General features: G+C 38.8%; 1 protein-coding gene and 1 non-coding gene across 4 annotated transcripts in view; one reads left to right on the plus strand and one right to left on the minus strand.

Annotated features, from left to right (window-relative positions):
- The window catches only part of EIF2B3 (eukaryotic translation initiation factor 2B subunit gamma), a 170,182-nt gene that overhangs the window by 5,233 nt on the left and 147,417 nt on the right, over positions 1-17,532 (plus strand). For all 3 annotated transcript variants that reach the window (XR_004481547.2, XM_004266294.4, XM_004266293.4), the window contains exons 2-3: positions 304-460; positions 7,214-7,359. Coding sequence is in view for 2 of the 3 variants with exons in the window: in XM_004266294.4 (XP_004266342.1) it covers positions 313-460; positions 7,214-7,359 (294 nt within the window). In the remaining variant the exon portion in view is untranslated. The remainder of the gene's footprint in view (positions 1-303; positions 461-7,213; positions 7,360-17,532) is intronic.
- LOC117200222 (U6 spliceosomal RNA) lies at positions 13,378-13,484 on the minus strand. Its single transcript, XR_004481703.1, has one exon. It is a non-coding gene; the product is annotated as a U6 spliceosomal RNA (small nuclear RNA).

Consider the following 17,532-nt stretch of genomic DNA (forward strand, 5'->3'; position numbering starts at 1 on the left):
GTCTTCACTTAATTGTGAGCAACTCAAGAACAAGGGCCAGATTTTTTTTTTTCTTAATTCATATCCCTCCTCCAGCCCATCTCCCCAGGTTGGAGCTGAGAGTATATATCCGTGAGTAAGAGAATAGGATAAATGTGATGTTTATACTGCAGCTAAGGAGCCTTTCTTATTCTGGTTACTGGAGTTGGAAATGATGTATTTGTCATAAGTGGATATCAATAACCTAACTAAAAATAGGATTAGTACTGTGTATGCTTTGATTTTTGTTACTTCTTTTTCTCTTGTTTTTCTCTGTGATTACAGTTTGTAAAAATGGAATTTCAAGCAGTAGTAATGGCAGTTGGAGGGGGATCTCGGATGACAGACCTGACTTCCGGTATTCCCAAACCTCTGCTTCCAGTTGGGAACAAACCTTTAATTTGGTACCCATTGAATCTGCTTGAACGTATTGGATTTGAAGGTGAGTTATGGCAATGAGATGTACTCATAAAACTTTTAGGGTGTTTGATCCCAGTGATTTGTCAGTTTTATGAGGGTGAGACAGGATGAATGAAAGAAGACTAGGACTCAATGTTGGCTGGAGACTGACCTCTTTAAATTAGGAACTCAGAAGTACTCTATCGCTGTGTGAAAAAGGTTGAGAAGATAGTGCTAAGTGTTACTTTTTTAGAGCTAGTCTCCACGGTGATCTAAGATGAACCCTGGAAGGATGTCAGACATGATATGAGGAATACAAGTGCCTCATAGTCAGTACTTACTGAGAACCTGTATGTGCCAGGTAATATATTAAGCACTAGGGTACAGAATTGAAAATATTAACTCGGACCCTGATTTCTAGAACCTTAAAGTCTATTGGAAAGATACACATGTAAACAGATTATCATCGTGAAATGTGATAAATGTTATAACAGAGGCACATTATAAGTGCTTGTTATAAGGAAGTTGCTGTTTCTACTTGAGGGATTCAGAGAAGGCTTACAGAGTAGCTGACCCTTGAATTGAGTCTTGAAAAATAGATTACCAGGCCTACCAGTGTGGAGAGAGCATTCCATACAGAAGTAATAATGTATGCAGAGAGAGTCATGATCAGCACAGCATGTTCTGGCAGCTACTTTTCATTTATTTGGCTGTAATATCAAGTGTAAGGGAGGAGGAGTAGATGTAATGAGAGAAGTAAACAGGGATCATGCTATGAAGGGCCTTGTATTGCATAATGATGAATGTAGATTTTTTTTCCTGAAAGCAGTGGGGAACCAGTGAAAGGCTTAAACCGAGGTTTAATATGGTTAAATTAGTGGGGTTTTTTTTTTTTTTTTTTTTTTTTTCTGTACGCGGGCCTGTCACTGTTGTGGCCTCTCCCGTTGCGGAGCACAGGCTCCGGACGCGCAGGCCCAGCGGCCATGGCTCACGGGCCTAGCCGCTCCGCGGCACGTGGGATCCCCCCGGACCGGGGCACGAACCCGTGTCGCCTGCATCGGCAGGCGGACTCGCCACCAGGGAAGCCCTAAATTAGTGTTTTAACTATTCTAAGTCCTTTGCATCTTTATATAAATTTTAGAATCAGCTTATCAGTTTCTACAAAAAGGGTTGCTTCAGGGCTTCCCTGGTGGCGCAGTGGTTGAGAGTCCGCCTGCCGATGCAGGGGACACGGGTTTGTACCCCGATCTGGGAAGATCCCACATGCCATGGAGCGGCTGGGCGTGTGAGCCATGGCCGCTGAGCCTGCGCGTCCGGAGCCTGTGCTCCGCAACAGAAGAGGCCACAACAGTGAGAGGCCCGCGTACAGACAAAAAAAAAAAAAAGGTTGCTTTAATTTTGATTGAGATTGAATTGAATCCATAGATCAGTAGGAAGAGAATTCACATCGTAATAATATTGAGTCTTCTGATCCAGGAGCGTGGTATATCTCTTCATTTATTTAGGTCTTTTGTAATTTCTCTCAACAGTGTTTTACAGTTTTCAGTGTATAGGACTTACACATATTTTGTTAGATTTATTTCTAAGTAGTTGATATTTTTGATGTTATCATAAATGGTAATTATTCCAGTTTCCAGTAGTTTGTTGCTAGTACATAAAAATAGTTTCTTTATGCTGACCTTGCATCCTGTAACTTTTCTAAATACACTTATTATTAATTCTTGTAGCTTTTTGTAGATTCCTTAGGATTTTCTACCGTTTGACCTTTATAGGTCAAACTGTAGACATTGACATTTATAGACATTCCACCCAGTAAAGGAGAATGCACATCCTTTTCAAGTGCTAAGAACCTTCACCAAAATAGACCATATTTTTAAAAATAAAACAGGTCTCAGTAAATTTATAAAGATTAAAATCATACAAAATATATTCTCTGACCACAGTAGAGTTAAATTAGAAATCAGTAACAGAGAGGTATCAAGAGAATCCCTAAGTATTTGGAAATTAAACCACATATTTCTACATAACCCAAAGAAGAAACCACAAGGGAAATTTTTTTTAATTTTTATTGTAGTATAGTTGATTTACAACGTTGTGTTAGTTTCAGGTGTACAGCAAAGTGAATCAGTTATACATATATCCGTTCTTTTTTTTAGATTCTTTTCCCATATAGGCCATTATAGAGAATTGAGGAGTTCCCTGTGTTATACAGTAGGTTCTTATTAGTTATCTATTTTATATATAGTAGTGTGTCTATGTCAATCCCAATCTCCCAATTTTACCCCCCCATCCCCCTGGTTTTCTACATCTGTGACTCTACTTCTGTTTTGTAACTACGTTCATTCGTACCCTGTTTTTAGATTCTACATATAAGCGATATCATATGATATTTGTCTTTCTGTGTCTGACTTCACTCAGTATGACAATCTCTAGGTCTATCTATGTTGCTGCAAATGGCATTATTTTGTTCTTTTTTATGGCTGAGTGATATTCCATTGTATATATGTACCACATCTTCTTTATCCATTCCTCTGTTGATGGACATTTAGGTTGCTTCCATGTCCTGGCTATTGTACATAGTGCTGCAGTGAACATTGGGGTGCATGTATCTTTTCAAATTATTGTTTTCTCCAAGTATATGCCTAGGAGTGGGATTGCTGGGTCATATAGTAGTTCTATTTTTAGTTTTTTTTTTGTTTTTTTTTTTTTTGTGGTACGCGGGCCTCTCACTGCTGTGGCCTCTCCCGTTGCGGAGCACAGGCTCCGGACGCGCAGGCTCAGCGGCCATGGCTCACGGGCCCAGCCGCTCCGTGGCATGTGGGATCTTCCCGGACTGGGGCATGAACCCATGTACCCTGCATCGGCAGGCAGACTCTCAACCACTGTGCCACCAGGGAAGCCCTCTTTTTAGTTTTTTAAGGAACTTCCATACTGTTCTCCATAGTGGTTGTATCAATTTACATTCCCATCAACAGTGTGGGAGGGTTCCCTTTTCCCCACACCCTCTCCAGCATCTATTGTTTGTAGATTTTTTGATGATGGCCATTCTGACCAGTGTGAGGTGATACCTCATTGTAGTTTTGATTTGCATTTCTTTAATAATTAGTGATGTTGAGCATCTTTTCATGTGCTTTTTGGCCATCTGACCACAAGGGAAATTAGAAAATATTTTGAACTTACTGAAAATAAAATTTCAGTATATTAAAATTTGAGGGATATAGCTAAAGCAATGATTAGAGAAAATTTTTTAGCATTAAGCACTCTGTTAGAAAAGAAAAAAGTGTCTCAAATTATCATCTAAGCTTCTACTTTGACAAGCTGGAAAAAGAGAAGCAAATGAAACCCAAATAAGTAGAAAAAAGGAGATAAAAATAATGAGAGCAGAAATAAATGAAATAGAAACCAAAAGTGTTAGAGAAGATCAGTAAAACCAGAAGATGGGGGGTTTTTTTGAAAAAAATCAATAAAATTATTAAATTTTAATTAGACTGATCAGAAAAAGGAGAGAAAACACAAGTTGTTAATAACAGGAATGAGAGAGGGAACATCACTACAGATCCTATAGACATTAAAAAGATAATGAGCAGGGGAGTTACCTGGTGGTCTAATGGTTAGGATTTGGTGCTTTCACTGCTGTGGCCCAGGTTCAATCCCTGGTCTGGGAACTGAGTTCCCACAGCCATGCAGTGCAGCCAAAAAAACAAACAAAAAAGATAATAAGTAAATATTGTGAACAACTTTATGGTGATAAATTTGACAACTCAGATTTTTTAAAAAATTGCTTTGGAAGCTTTATGAAGAATCAGTGTGGAGGAGTTAAGACTAGAAGCAGGGAGACAAATTAGGAGATTGTGACCAAAGTCCACACTAGCAATGAAGAGGGTCTGAGCCAAGGCATTTAGCACTAAGGATGGAGAAGAAGGACCATCTGAAAAAGTTGTTGATTAATGGGGATGGGTAGCAGAAAGAAAGGGAAGATTCCTTCTACTTTTTGCTTGGGTAACTAGGTGGGTAACTAGGTAATAGGAAAGGGAATATGGGACAAGGAACAGGTTTTTTGTTTTTTTGTTTTTCATTTCAGGTGACTTTTATTTTTTAAAATTAATTTTTATTGGAATATAGTTGCTTTACAATGTTGTGTTAGTTTCTGTTGTACAGCAAAGTGAATCAGCTGTATGTATACATATATCCCCTCTTTTTTTGGATTTCCTTCCCATTTAGGTCACCATAGAGCACTGAGTAGAGTTTCCTGTGCTATACAGTAGGTTCTCATTAGTTTTCTATTTTATGCATAGTAGTGTATATATGTCAATCCCAATTTCCCAATTCATCCCACTGCCCCCTTCCCCCCTTGGTATCCGTACGTTTGTTCTTTACATCTGTGTCTCTATTTCTGCTTTGCGTGTAAGTTCATCTGTATCATTTTTCTAGATTCCACGTATAAGCAATATTATACGACATTTGTTTTTCTCTTTCTGACTTACTTCACTCTATATGACAGTCTCTAGGTCTATCCACGTCTCTGCAAATGGCACAATTTCGTTCCTATTTATGGCTGAGTAATATTCCATTGTATGTATGTACCACATCTTCTTTAGCCGTTCCTCTGTTGATGGACATTTAGGTTGCTTCCCAAGGAACAGGTTTGAGCGAAGACAATGAGTTTGGCTTTGGCCACAATGAGTTTGAGGTGTTCTATAGTTAGATATAGCAGATCAGAATACCAGATGGAGGTGGTGCCAGATCCTGGGCCCCAGGGTTGTGATCCAGTGTTTATTCCACTCATACCTTCTTGAGATAGACCCGTGAACACTTCTTTGCAGTAGTCTGTATGACATTGACCTTAAGAGATGTGTTTTATTTTTTTAATTAAACATTTTAAAAAATATTTATTTTAATAAAATAAAAATATTTATTCGGTTGTGCTGGGTCTTAGTTGTGGCTCACAGGCTCTTTAGTTGTGGCATATGAATGTAAACTCTTAGTTGCAGCATGCATGTGGGATCTAGTTCCCTGACCAGGAGTCGAACCTGGGCCCCCTGCATTGGGAGCGCGGAGTCTTAACCACTGCGCCACCAGGGAAGTCCCAAAGAGATGTGTTTTAGAAAAGGTTTTCTTTTTAGATCTCAGTCTTACAGGTGAAGGACACATCTTAATACACTTTTAAATATACTGCTTCCCTGTAGTAAGTTCTTATGGATTTGTCATCTATAACTTTTTTTTTTTACTTTTGCTATATATCTTTAGTTATGCTTGGTGATGACCTTTTGTGGTATATAGAAAATTCCTTCTCAGTGAGGCTCAGTCAGAATTTGGAGAATGTCTCCTAAATATGGGATTCTTTAGTTGAACAGTAAACTCTATGTTCACTCTGTTCATGTTGTTTGTGATTTTAGGGAAGTTAACATAGCCCCGCTTAGCATTAGTCTCTCTCCATACGGAAGATTCCTGGTCCAATTATGAGACTGACTGTCCCGTGTTTATAGTTACTCCCTTCACTCTACCTAAAATGTCCTCTCCAACCTATGGAAGTGTCACCTTCTCTTTGAAATCACAAAGAGTTTTAATCACAAACAGTTTTAATCAGAGCATAATCATCCTCTATTTTTTCATCACACTTTGTTTTTCTATCTCAGTACCTCTCAAGGCCTGCTTTATGCTGTAGTTAGTGGCATGGGAAACTGATCTCCCTGAGAGCAGGTACTGTGTCTAATTCATCTTTGTAACATCAGCATTTTATGTACAGTATGAACTAAAATTTTTGTTGGACTTGAATTCATCATGGCCTGCCTCAGAGGCGATCCCTTCCATGAAGCCTTCCTTAATTAATCATTTCCATGTCTAATTTTTCCATATTACGTTTCTTAAGAATGGGAACCATGTTTAGTTCATTTCTGAATTCTCAGTGCCTATTTGTCCTTTACATATTAAATGTATTTGTACTTATTGGTTGAATGAGTGAGTTAATGACTGAAAGAAAGCCAAATGGGGAAAGGAAGAAAGTGAGAAGGAAAGAAGAAAGGTTAAATGATTTGAAAAAGAAAGAGGAAGAAAGAGGGAAGAAAATAGAAAAGAGAATGATTATAGTGGAAGGGGGAGATAATTGAGCACTATCTTGGAACAAGTAGTGGAAATTGTTACACTTTAGAAGTGCTAAAATCTGATCTTCAGATATCAGCAACACATGTTATATTGCAGTGGGTTACATTACCCTGCCAAAGATCCATGACAAAACCCCAAGTTTTCTGTCATTAATTGATAGCTACGTGGATAAGGTGAAGGCATCTATTACGTGGATAAGGTGAAGGCATCTATTACGTGGAAACTGCCTGTTACCGGGTTCATTGTGATCCTCAGTGAAGCACTAACGGCTGTCTGATGGAGAGTGGTGATAGCTCTTTCTTTGGAGTGAATGAAGAGTTAAAATGTGATCCTATTTGTATATGCTTTGATAAATGCTCTTCTAAATTCTTTACATCAGGAAGAAGTGGTGTGTAATGTATTAGTTAAAGCATGGGCTCTAATCATACAGACGCGAGTTTTATCTTAGATCTCGTTTACTAGTTTTAGTACCCTGAACAAAGTCACTTCATTTCTTTTACTCCAAGTTTTCTCATTTGTAACATGTGATTGCTGTAAGAATTAACTGAGAGAATGCACGTAAAATACGTTGAAAAGTCTCAATAATATTAGCTGTTATTACTAAATCTAGAAACAGACCAAATCTAATTGAAAAAGCGTAACCATTGTCTAAATGAATGAGAGTTTTTCCTTCTTTTTTTCTTTCATGCTATAGAAGTCATTGTCATTACCACCAGGGATGTCCAAAAGGCTCTATGTGCAGACTTCAAGATGAAAATGAAGCTAGATATTGTGGGTATTCCTGATGAAGCTGACATGGGAACTGCAGATTCTCTGCGCCACATATATCAGAAACTTGAGGTGAAAAACTGTTTCTTGATTTTTATTGTTCATTGAAGATAAATATCATCTTATGTTTTCCCAATGCATTGCAGTTTACAGTGCTTTTTTTCCTTAATATTTTATTTTGTTTTATTTATTTATTTATTTTGGCTCCATTGGGTCTTTGCTGCTGTGCGCAGGCTTTTCTCTAGTTGTGGCAAGCGGGGGCTACTCTTCGTTGCGGTGCAAGGGCTTCTCATTGCAGTGGCTTCTCTTGTTGCGGAGCATGGGCTTTAGGCATGTGGGCTCAGTAGCTGTGGCTCTTGGGCTCTACAGCGCAGGTTCAGTAGTTGTGGTACACAGGCTTAGTTGCTCCGCGGCATGTGGGATCTTCCAGAACTGGGGATCTAACCCATGTCCCCTGCCTTGGCAGGCGGATTCTTAACCACTGCACCACCAGGGAACTCCCTACAGTGCTTTTTAAAAAATATATTCTTGCATCACATTCTTTCTTGCCCATGTTTCAACTGCTTTTTAGTTTGGTTACTAGTGAAGATTTAGACAGTTGTTACAGTCACTAGTTTCCAATATTTTTCAGTCATAGTACATCTTTATAAAAAAATATACTTCAAATATACTTCAAAAGATTCCATTTATATAAAGTTCCTGAATAAGCAAAACTAATATATAGTAATAGAAATCAGACCAGCAGTTGACTCTGCAGATGAGGGATCGACTGGAAAGAAGTACGAAGAAACTTGCAAAAATTTCAGCTCCCCCACATGATAATATTTGAATGTTTAGTCTCCTTTGATTAAGAAATTAACACGGGTCTATGGATATGAGGGTACAGTCTCCCCAGTGGCCTGTGGCCCATAAACTGAGAAAGATCCACTGTCAGTTGTTCTCAAATTGATGTCCTTTGGAAAAAATTCATTCTGTGTGATAATGTTGCTATCTTACTTGAGTTGGGGGGCAAAATTTCTCCTACTATTTCTAGTGACTGCAAACAGATGTATTATTATTTTCAACCTACCTGTGCACTAAAGAACAAAAAATTAATGCAGATATGTACACAGCCTTTCCTTCCCTTTATTGGGGAATAGTTTACACACAGTAGAATACACGGGTATTAATTATATAGTTCAATGAGTTTTGACAATTATATATACCCAGGTTATCATTATCCAAATCTAGAACATTTTCATCACCTCTCAAAGTTCCTTTGTGCTTTATTTTAGTCAGTCCTGCACCTTTAGAGTCAACTGCTGTTCTGATTTCTATCACCATATATTAATTTTGCTTGTTCATGGACTAGGTATAAATGAAATCATATAATTTTATTCTGGTTTCTTTTGTTCATCATAATATTTTTCAAATTCATTCATATGATTGCAGGTATAACTAGTTTGTTCTTTTTTATTGCTGAGTAGTATTCCATTGAATAAATATACCACTATTTACCCATTTTTCTGTTGATGGTCATTTGGATTGTTTCTAATTTTTAGATATTATGAATAAAGCAGTTATAAATATTGTTCTGCAGGTTATAGGGTTTACTTTATTGCAAACTGCCAAATAGTTTTCTAAGTGGTTGTACATTTTACACTTCATCAGCAATGTATAAGAATTGTACTTGCTTCACATCTTCATCAACACTTGGTATTGTCAGTCTTTTTAATCTTAACCATTCTAGTGTGTGTTATGTACCACTATCTCATTGTGGGTGTTTTTTTAATAACTATGTTTATTCTTTTTTTAATGATATTTTGTTTATTTATTTTATTTATTAGTTTTGGCTGCGTTGGTTCTTCATTGCTGCATGTGGGCTTTCTGTAGTTGCGGCGAGCGGGGGCTACTCTTTGTTGCAGTGCGCAGGCTTCTCGTTGCTGTGGCTTCTCTTGTTGCAGAGCACGAGCTCTAGGCGCACGGACTTCAGTAGCTGTGGCAAGTGGGCTCAGTAGTTGTGGCTCACGGGCTCTAGAGCGCAGGCTCAGTAGTTGTGGCACAGGAGCTTAGTTGCTCTGTGGTATGTGGGATCTTCCTGGACCAGGGCTCGAACCCGTGTCCCCTGCATTGACAGGCGGATTCTTAACCACTGCGCCACCAAGGAAGCCCTCATTGTGGTTTTAATTTGCATTTCCTTGATGATAATGATACTGATCACCTTTTCATGTGATTATTAACCATTTGTATATCTTCATGGAATGTCTGTTCAAGGCATTTGCCTTTTTTTTGAGTTGTTTGCCTTGTTATTATTGATTATAGAAATTCTTTATATATTATAGGTGCAAAGCTTTTGTCAGATATGTGTTGTGAATATTTTCTGCCAGTCTGTGGCTTGCCTTTTTACATTTTTAATGGTGACTTTGATGACCAGAAGTTTCAAATGTTGATGAAATCCAGATTACTGATTTTTTCTTTTATGGTTAGTACTTTTTGTGTCCTAAGAAATCTTTGCTTACCCCAAGCTTATAAAGATATTCTTTTGTATTTACTTCTAAAAGTAAAGGTATAAAGGTTTACTTTTTTCTGTATGGATATTCAGTTGTTCCAGCATCATTTGTTAAAAAGACCTGCCTTTCCACATTGAATTGCTCTGAAGCCTTAGTTGAAAATCAGTTGACCGATTATGTGTGTGCTATTTCTTTTTTCATTTTTAAATTTATTTATTTTTGGCTGCGTTTTTTGGTCTTCATTGCAGTGTGTGAGCTTCTCATTGCGGTGGCTTCTCTTGTTTCAGAGCATGGGCTCTAGGCAAGCAGGCTTCAGTAGTTGTGGCCACAGGCTCAGTAGTTGTGGCTCATGGGCTCTAGAGCACAGGCTCAGTAGTTGTGGTGCATGGGCTTAGTTGCTCTGCAGCATGTGAGATCTTCCTGGACCAGGGATTGAACCTGTGTCCCCTGCATTGGCAGGTGGATTCTTTTTTTTTTTTTTTTTTTTTTTTGCGGTACGCGGGCCTCTCACTGTTGTGGCCTCTCCCATTGCAGAGCACAGGCTCCGGACGCGCAGGCTCAGCAGCCATGGCTCACGGGCCTAGCCGCTCCGCGGCATGTGGGATCTTCCCAGACCAGGGCACGAACCCGTGTCCCCTGCATCGGCAGGCGGACTCTCAACCACTGTGCCACCAGGGAAGCCCTGGCAGGTGGATTCTTAATCACTACGTCACCAGGAAAGTCCCTGAGTGTGCTATTTCTGTTCTCTCTACTTTGTTCCATTGGTCTTTTTGTCTCTACTTCCCGTACCACATTTAATAAAGTCTTGATTATTTTTAACTTTATAAAGTAGGTCTAGAAATCAGGTACTATAAATCTGCCAACTTTGTTCCTTTTCCTGAAGATTGCCTTGGCTATTCTAGGTCCTTTGGATTTCCTTTTCCTTAAAATTGCCTTGGTTATTCTAGGTCCTTTGCATTTCCATATAAATTTTAGAATTAATTTGCCAGTTTTTACAAAAAAAAGCTTTCTGGGATTTTGATTGGAATTGCATTGAATCTGTAGGTCAATTTGGGGAGAATTGACATCTTCATATTGAATCTTCCAATCCTTGAGCATCTATTTATTTAGATTTTCTGTAATTTCTCTCAGTAATGTTTTTATAATTTTCAGTATAGAGGTTTTGAACATCTTTCAATAATTTTATTCCTGTTTCATTTCAATGTAATGATATTGTAACTAGTATTTTTTATTCTATTTTCTAATTGTTTATTGCTTGTATATAGCCATACAACTGTTTTTTTGCATATTGACCTTGTGCCCTGTGACTTTCTTAAATTGTCGATTCTTTCGGATTTTCTATATACATCATCATGTTGCCTGCAAATAAAAACAGTATTATAATATATCTTCCTTTCTAATCTTAATGCCTTTTATTTCTTTTTATTGTCTTATTGCCCTGGCCAGGGCCTCCAGTGCAATGTATATAGGCATTTCCTTTCACTTTTTGGCCTCCTTTTTGTCTTTCTCTGCTTCTACCCAAGTAGGCTTTGGTGCTTCTGATTACAGTGGGGATTTCTAATACCATAATGTTGGGTGTGTTGTTTTCTTTAGTGCAGCTGCTGCTTTCTTTAGGGAAGATATGGGGAATTTCACTAAGATCATGAGAACTCTGTTCTTTCACAGGGATAGATGCCAGGTTTACCAAGAAGCTAAGGGTGTTTAGTGGTCTTCCCAGGAGCTGTTTTAGTTACTGTCTAACAATTTAGTATGGAGGTATAAACTAAACTCTCTGTTCCCTAATCTGTAAATCTTAGAAATGCTATTTTTGCCCTAGCCTAGAACTGGAGATCCTGGGAGTTTCATGCAAATAAGTTCCTATAACTCTTTTTTTTTTTTTTTTTCCCCTATAACTCTTAGAGCCTTGAGAAATAATAGGGCCAACTATTAATAAATAGGAGAGGGCATGAGATGAACGGGAAAGTAACTGCCAAAAGGACATTTTACTCCCAAGGCACTACCTCTTCTTATGGTTTTGATCACTTACTTCTTATTTTAGGGCTTCTCCTTATACCTAGGATCAGAATCCTCATTAAGTCATTCTGCACAGTATAATTTCTATTCCTCCCTTACCCCTTTGTTTTCACATCATTTACACAGCATCCTTTATATACAGTCCTGCCTCTGAGCTTTCTTCTCAAGCTGTGACTTTGGCTAGCAAGTCTCTGCTCTCTTTGCTCTCTCCACTTGGTTTCTCCTATACCAATGGCACCTGAAATCCTGGCTTCACATCAACTTGCATTCCAACCTGGAACAGAAAGCAGCAAAGCTAACCTGTGGAGGAACATAAATAGACGCCTGAATAGTCATTAAGAACAAAGTAAAACCTGAGCCAAAATTCAGAACCGTCTGATTGGGATCAACGTGAGCTTGTAGGAAGTACAATGGAAATACGTATAAACAGTTAAAAAAGTGAGACAGCCTGAGGAGGCAGTTTGTTAGTGTTTGCTGAAGGATGACAGGTACCTTGTTAAGGGAGAAAGTTGTACCCACAGGCTGTGCCATGGTTTAAAAGCAGTGCTACTTTGAGCCATTTATTTCTCTTCCCCTGTGCCCACAAAGCAGCGTCCTAAACATTTGGAGACTCTTTTTCAATAAGATTTTAGGTAAGATAAGAATATTCCCTTTGAGAGTTCCGAGTTTATTTGCTTTTGGTTCTTTTATCTTTACCTACTTCCTCCAGATTGAGTTCCCCAAATTTACTGTGAGGTCATCCCATGTGGCTTCTGCTTTGCTCAGAGAAAGACCACAGTAGTATATTAGCTTTATTTGGCTTCTTTGTTTAAAATATGTTTTATTGTTTTAGTTTATCATCTTTGTCATTTGCCTTGCATTTGCTAAATGTATTGCAGTCCTACTTGTATGTGGAAACTTCTGTTGTGTGTACTTATAGAATATTGGAGCTGGACATCATATCTGCTATGTTATGTTTTTTCAACATATTTCATTTGGTTTTATTCTTCTGGCACTGTTTTCTACTTCATTTTGCCTTATCTCATCCCACAATTTTGCTGATTTACTGGCTTTTCACTTTTTGTTTCAGCTGCCCAAACCTCTTTCCCTGACTTATCAAGAGAGATTATTGGCTCATTCATTCTCCCAGACCCTGGGTGAGTGAGCTCCATTATTATAAATGGTGCTGATAATATAAAAGTTCTTAGATTTTATATTTTCTTCATAATTGTGTTTCCTATTTGCTGAAGAATGATTCAGTCTTACCTATGTCTGAACTCATTCATTCGGCAAATATTTGTTCAGTCAACTAATAATAATGATTAAAATTGTTATTTAGGGGGCTTCCCTGGTGGCGCATCGGTTGAGAGTCCGCCTGCCGATGCAGGGGACACGGGTTCGTGCCCCGGTCCGGGAAGATCCCACATGCTGCGGAGCAGCTAGGCCCGTGAGCCATGGCCGCTGAGCCTGCGCGTCCGGAGCCTGTGCTCCGCAATGGGAGAGGCCACAGCAGTGAGAGGCCCGCGTACCGCAAAAAAAAAAAAAAAAAAAAAATTGTTATTTATTAAATACCAATTGTGGACCAGTTATTTTTTTAAACTTTTTTTTTTTTAATATGAAATGCTTCATGGATTTACGTGTCATCCTTGTGCAGGGGCCGTACTAACCTTCTCTGTTTCGATCCAATTTCAGTATATGTGCTGCCGAAGCAAGCACTTTTTAAAACTTTTTATTATGGAAAATTTCAAACATGTACAAAAATACATGGAGCATTACCTGTATATCTGTCACCCAGCTTCAGCAGTTATCAACCCATGGCAAATCTTATTTCATCTGTATTCCCACCCAACTTGCTCCCTCTCATGTTCTTTTGAAGGAAATCTCAGACATCATGTTATTTCATCTGTAAATATTTCAGAACATTGCTATATGAGGGCTTTTTAAAAAATAAAAATAAAAGTATAATGCCATTATACCACCTAAAAAAACAAATTAATAATTCATTAGTGGGCTTCCCTGGTGGCGCAGTGGTTGAGAGTCTGCCTGTGGATGCAGGGGATGCGGGTTCGTGTCCCGGTCCGGGAAGATCCCACATGCCGTGGAGCGGCTAGGCCCGTGAGCCATGGCCGCTGAGCCTGCGCGTCCGGAGCCTGTGCTCCGCAACAGGAGAGGCCATAACAGTGAGAGGCCCGCGTACCGCAAAATAAATAAATAAATAAATAAATAAATAAAATAATAATAATTCATTAGTATCATCAAGTATCCAATCAGTACATGAGTTTCTCGTTGCCTCATAAATAGAATTTTTAAATCTTTTTAGTGTGTTTATTAAAATCAGGAAGCAAATAAGGACTACACATTATAATTGATTAAAATATCTCTTTTAATATATAGATTTCCCCTCCATCTCTCTTTTTTTTTCCCCTTATAATTTATATGTTGAAGGAACTGGGTATTTTTCTTGTAGAGTTTCCCACAGTCTGCATTTTGCTGATTGTGACCCTGTGGTGTCATCTTTTTTTTTTTTTAATACATTTATTTATTTATTTATTTATTTATTTTTGGCTGCGTTGGGTCTCTGTTGCTGCGCAGGGCTTTCTCTAGCTGCAGTGAGTGGGGGCGGCTCTTCGTTGCAGTGCACAGGCTTCTCATTGCGGTGGCTTCTCTTGTTGCAGAGCGCGGGCTCTAGGCACGTGGGCTTTAGTAGTTGTGGCATGTGGGCTCAGTAGTTGTGGTGCAGAGGCCTAACTGCTCCAAGGCATGTGGGATCTTCCCGGACCAGGGCTCAAACCTGTGTCCCCTGCATTGGCAGGTGGATTCTTAACCACTGTGCCACCAGGGAAGCCCTGTGGTGTCATTTCAAAAGTACTCCTCTCTCTGTATTTTCTATTAATTGGTAGTTGGACCTAGAGGCTAAATTGAATTCCAGTTTGAATTTTTTTGGCAAGATGCTTTTGTAGGTGGTGGTGTCTTCTGTCTTAAGGCAAATCATTTCTAATTGTCTTTTTTTGGTGTTAGCAGCTGTTAATGATCATTACCACCAGTCCCTAGTCCTTGTCTCTCTGGTCATTTGGCTGTCTGAAGCTTATTACTAGTAGGTTCCTTAAGAAGTGGTCATGATATCAGTGCTCAACAGATTATCTGCAGCCTTTGTATTCGTAAGCCAATTTATGGGGATATAATATCCTTGACTCACATTTTTTCCTTAAATATCTTAAACGAATTCTTTCATTATCTTCTATTGTAAAGTGTTGCTGTCAAAACAGTCCAAGTGAAAATCTGCTTTTCTTTCCCTTATGAGTGAATTGGTCCTTTTATCTAGGCTCCCAAAGGAGTTTTTATTTTTCTTTAAAATCTTGTGGTTTTACTACATAATATGTCCCATTGATGTTCTGAATTTTATTTTCTAGATATGTAGTATGTCCTTTCCCTGTGAAGTTTCTGCCTTTTTTATTACTTCAGAGAAGTTTTTTAGAATTACAGTTTTAGGCATTCGTTCTGTTACATTGCTTTGGTTTTAGACTTTGGGACTCGTGTGTGTATGCTGGATCTTTGTTGCTTATATTCTCTTTCTGCTACTTTGCCTCAAATCATTTTTATCTTAAAAAAAATTTTTTTTTTAGGATTTTCTTCCTTTTTTACATTCTGTTACCCTTAAGGCAGCGGTCCCCAATCTTTTTGGCACCAGGGACCAGTTTCGTGGAAGACAGTTTTTCCATGGACCAGGGGTGGGGCGGTGGGGGATGTGGTTTCAGGATGATTCAAGCACATTACATTTATTGTGTACTTTATTTCTATTATTATTATTACACTGTGTTATACAATGAAATAGTTATACAGCTCACCGTAATGCAGAATCATGGGAGCCCTGAGCTTGTTTTCACTTGCCACTAACTGATAGGGTGTTTTTTTTTTCCTTTCCTTTTCCATTATGGTTTATTACAGGATATTGAGTATAATTCCCTGTGCTATACAGTAGGACCTTGTTATTTACCTATTTTTTTAATAGATCTTTATTGGAGTATAGTTGCTTCATAATACTGTGTTAGTTTCTGTTGCACAACAAAGTGAATCAGCCATGTGCATACACATGTCCCCATATCCCCTCCCTCTTGAGCCTCCCTCCCACTCTCCCTATCTCACCCCTCTAGATCATCACAAAGCACCGAGCTGATCTCCCTGTGCTATGCTGCTGCTTCCCACCAGCCAACTATTTTATACATTACACATTTGGTAGTGTATATATGTTGATGCTGCTCTCACTTCGCCCCAGCTTCGCCCTCCCACCCCATGTCCTCAAGTCCATTTTCTATGTCTACCTCTTTATTCCTGCCCTGCAACTAGGTTCAACTGGTAGGGTTTTGATATGAATCTGCAAGCAGTTGATTTATTATGGTCTCTGGGCAGTCAAACCTCTCTGCTAATGATAATCTGTATTTGCAGCCGCTCCCCAGTGCTCCCTAGTGTTAGCATCACCACTTCAGTTCCACCTCAGATCATCAGGCATTAGATTCTCATAAGGAGCATGCAACCTAGATACCTCACATGCACAGTTCACAGTAGGGTTTATGCTCCTATGAGAATCTAATGCTGCTGCTGATCTGACAGGAGGTGGCACTCAGGCAGTAATGCGAGCAATGGGGAGCAGCTATAAATACAGATGAAGCTTCGCTCGCTCGCTTGCCCGCCCGCTGCTCACCTCCTGCTGTGCGGCCTGGTTCCTAACAGGCCATGGACCAGGACCCCTGCCTTAAGGCATTAAGAGTTGTGTTTTATTCATTCTTGTGTTCTTCCTAGTTTAGCTGTTATTTCTGAAATGATATTTTTCTTTTACTTCTAATTCATTCTTGAGTTCTGTCATTTCATTTCTAACTTTTCTAATTCAGATTTATGTTGTTCTTTCACATTTTCTATCATTTTCTTATTTTAGATAATTTTGAAATCTTAGGCTATGAATTTAATCTGTCTTTTGAGCATGTCTTTCTGACATCTGCTTTTATGGTAGAGATGTTATTCTAACTTTTATTATTATATTTTTCAACAATAACCTTGTATAGGATTTGACTGTAATCCTTTTCTATTACTAATTTTAACCTGAAATTAGTTTTCCTAAATTTTTAGAAGGGAAAGCTGTGTCAGCATAGCTTTTCTAGCTTCATAGTTCTAGAGCCCCCTCTTTTGAGATCTTTCTCCTCTGCTTCATTATCTCCATTTTATCTGGGCTTTCTCTTTCCTTTGCACTGATTATCCCTGTGCTGCCCAGTTTGGATTCTTTTCCCAGTGATTTCTCCTCAGTGCAAGACTTCATGTTGAAAGTGAGTATTGGTTCATTAATTTCGAGAATTCATAGGGCCAAGACTACACCAGCCCCTTCAGACCTTACTGAGAATAGATAAGGGGACTGTCTTAGGAGAGTTTAATGGAAGAGTTAGTAATTGAACCTTAGTCATTTACTTCAAAGCCCATGCTCTTAACTACCATACTGTGCCATATAGTCTGGGATAAAGGTAAGAATAGAATGTATACTTTATCCTGTAGGGATACTTTGAAGGATCATTAACAGGTTGATATTTTAGAACTATTATTGCATGACTGAGGGGAGCTAGAGAGACCCTGGAAGGCTCTTGCAGTAGCCTGGTAAGAAATGAGGAAGGACAAAACCAAGTCAATGGCAGTGGTAATAGAGAGAAGGGAACAAATTGGAGAATATTTAGGAGACCTTTAAGGCTAATTAACTGGATGTGGGAGGAAAAGAAGGAGTGGT

Source organism: Orcinus orca, chromosome 1, assembly GCF_937001465.1.
Source record: "Orcinus orca chromosome 1, mOrcOrc1.1, whole genome shotgun sequence".
Classification (NCBI taxonomy): domain Eukaryota; kingdom Metazoa; phylum Chordata; class Mammalia; order Artiodactyla; family Delphinidae; genus Orcinus; species Orcinus orca.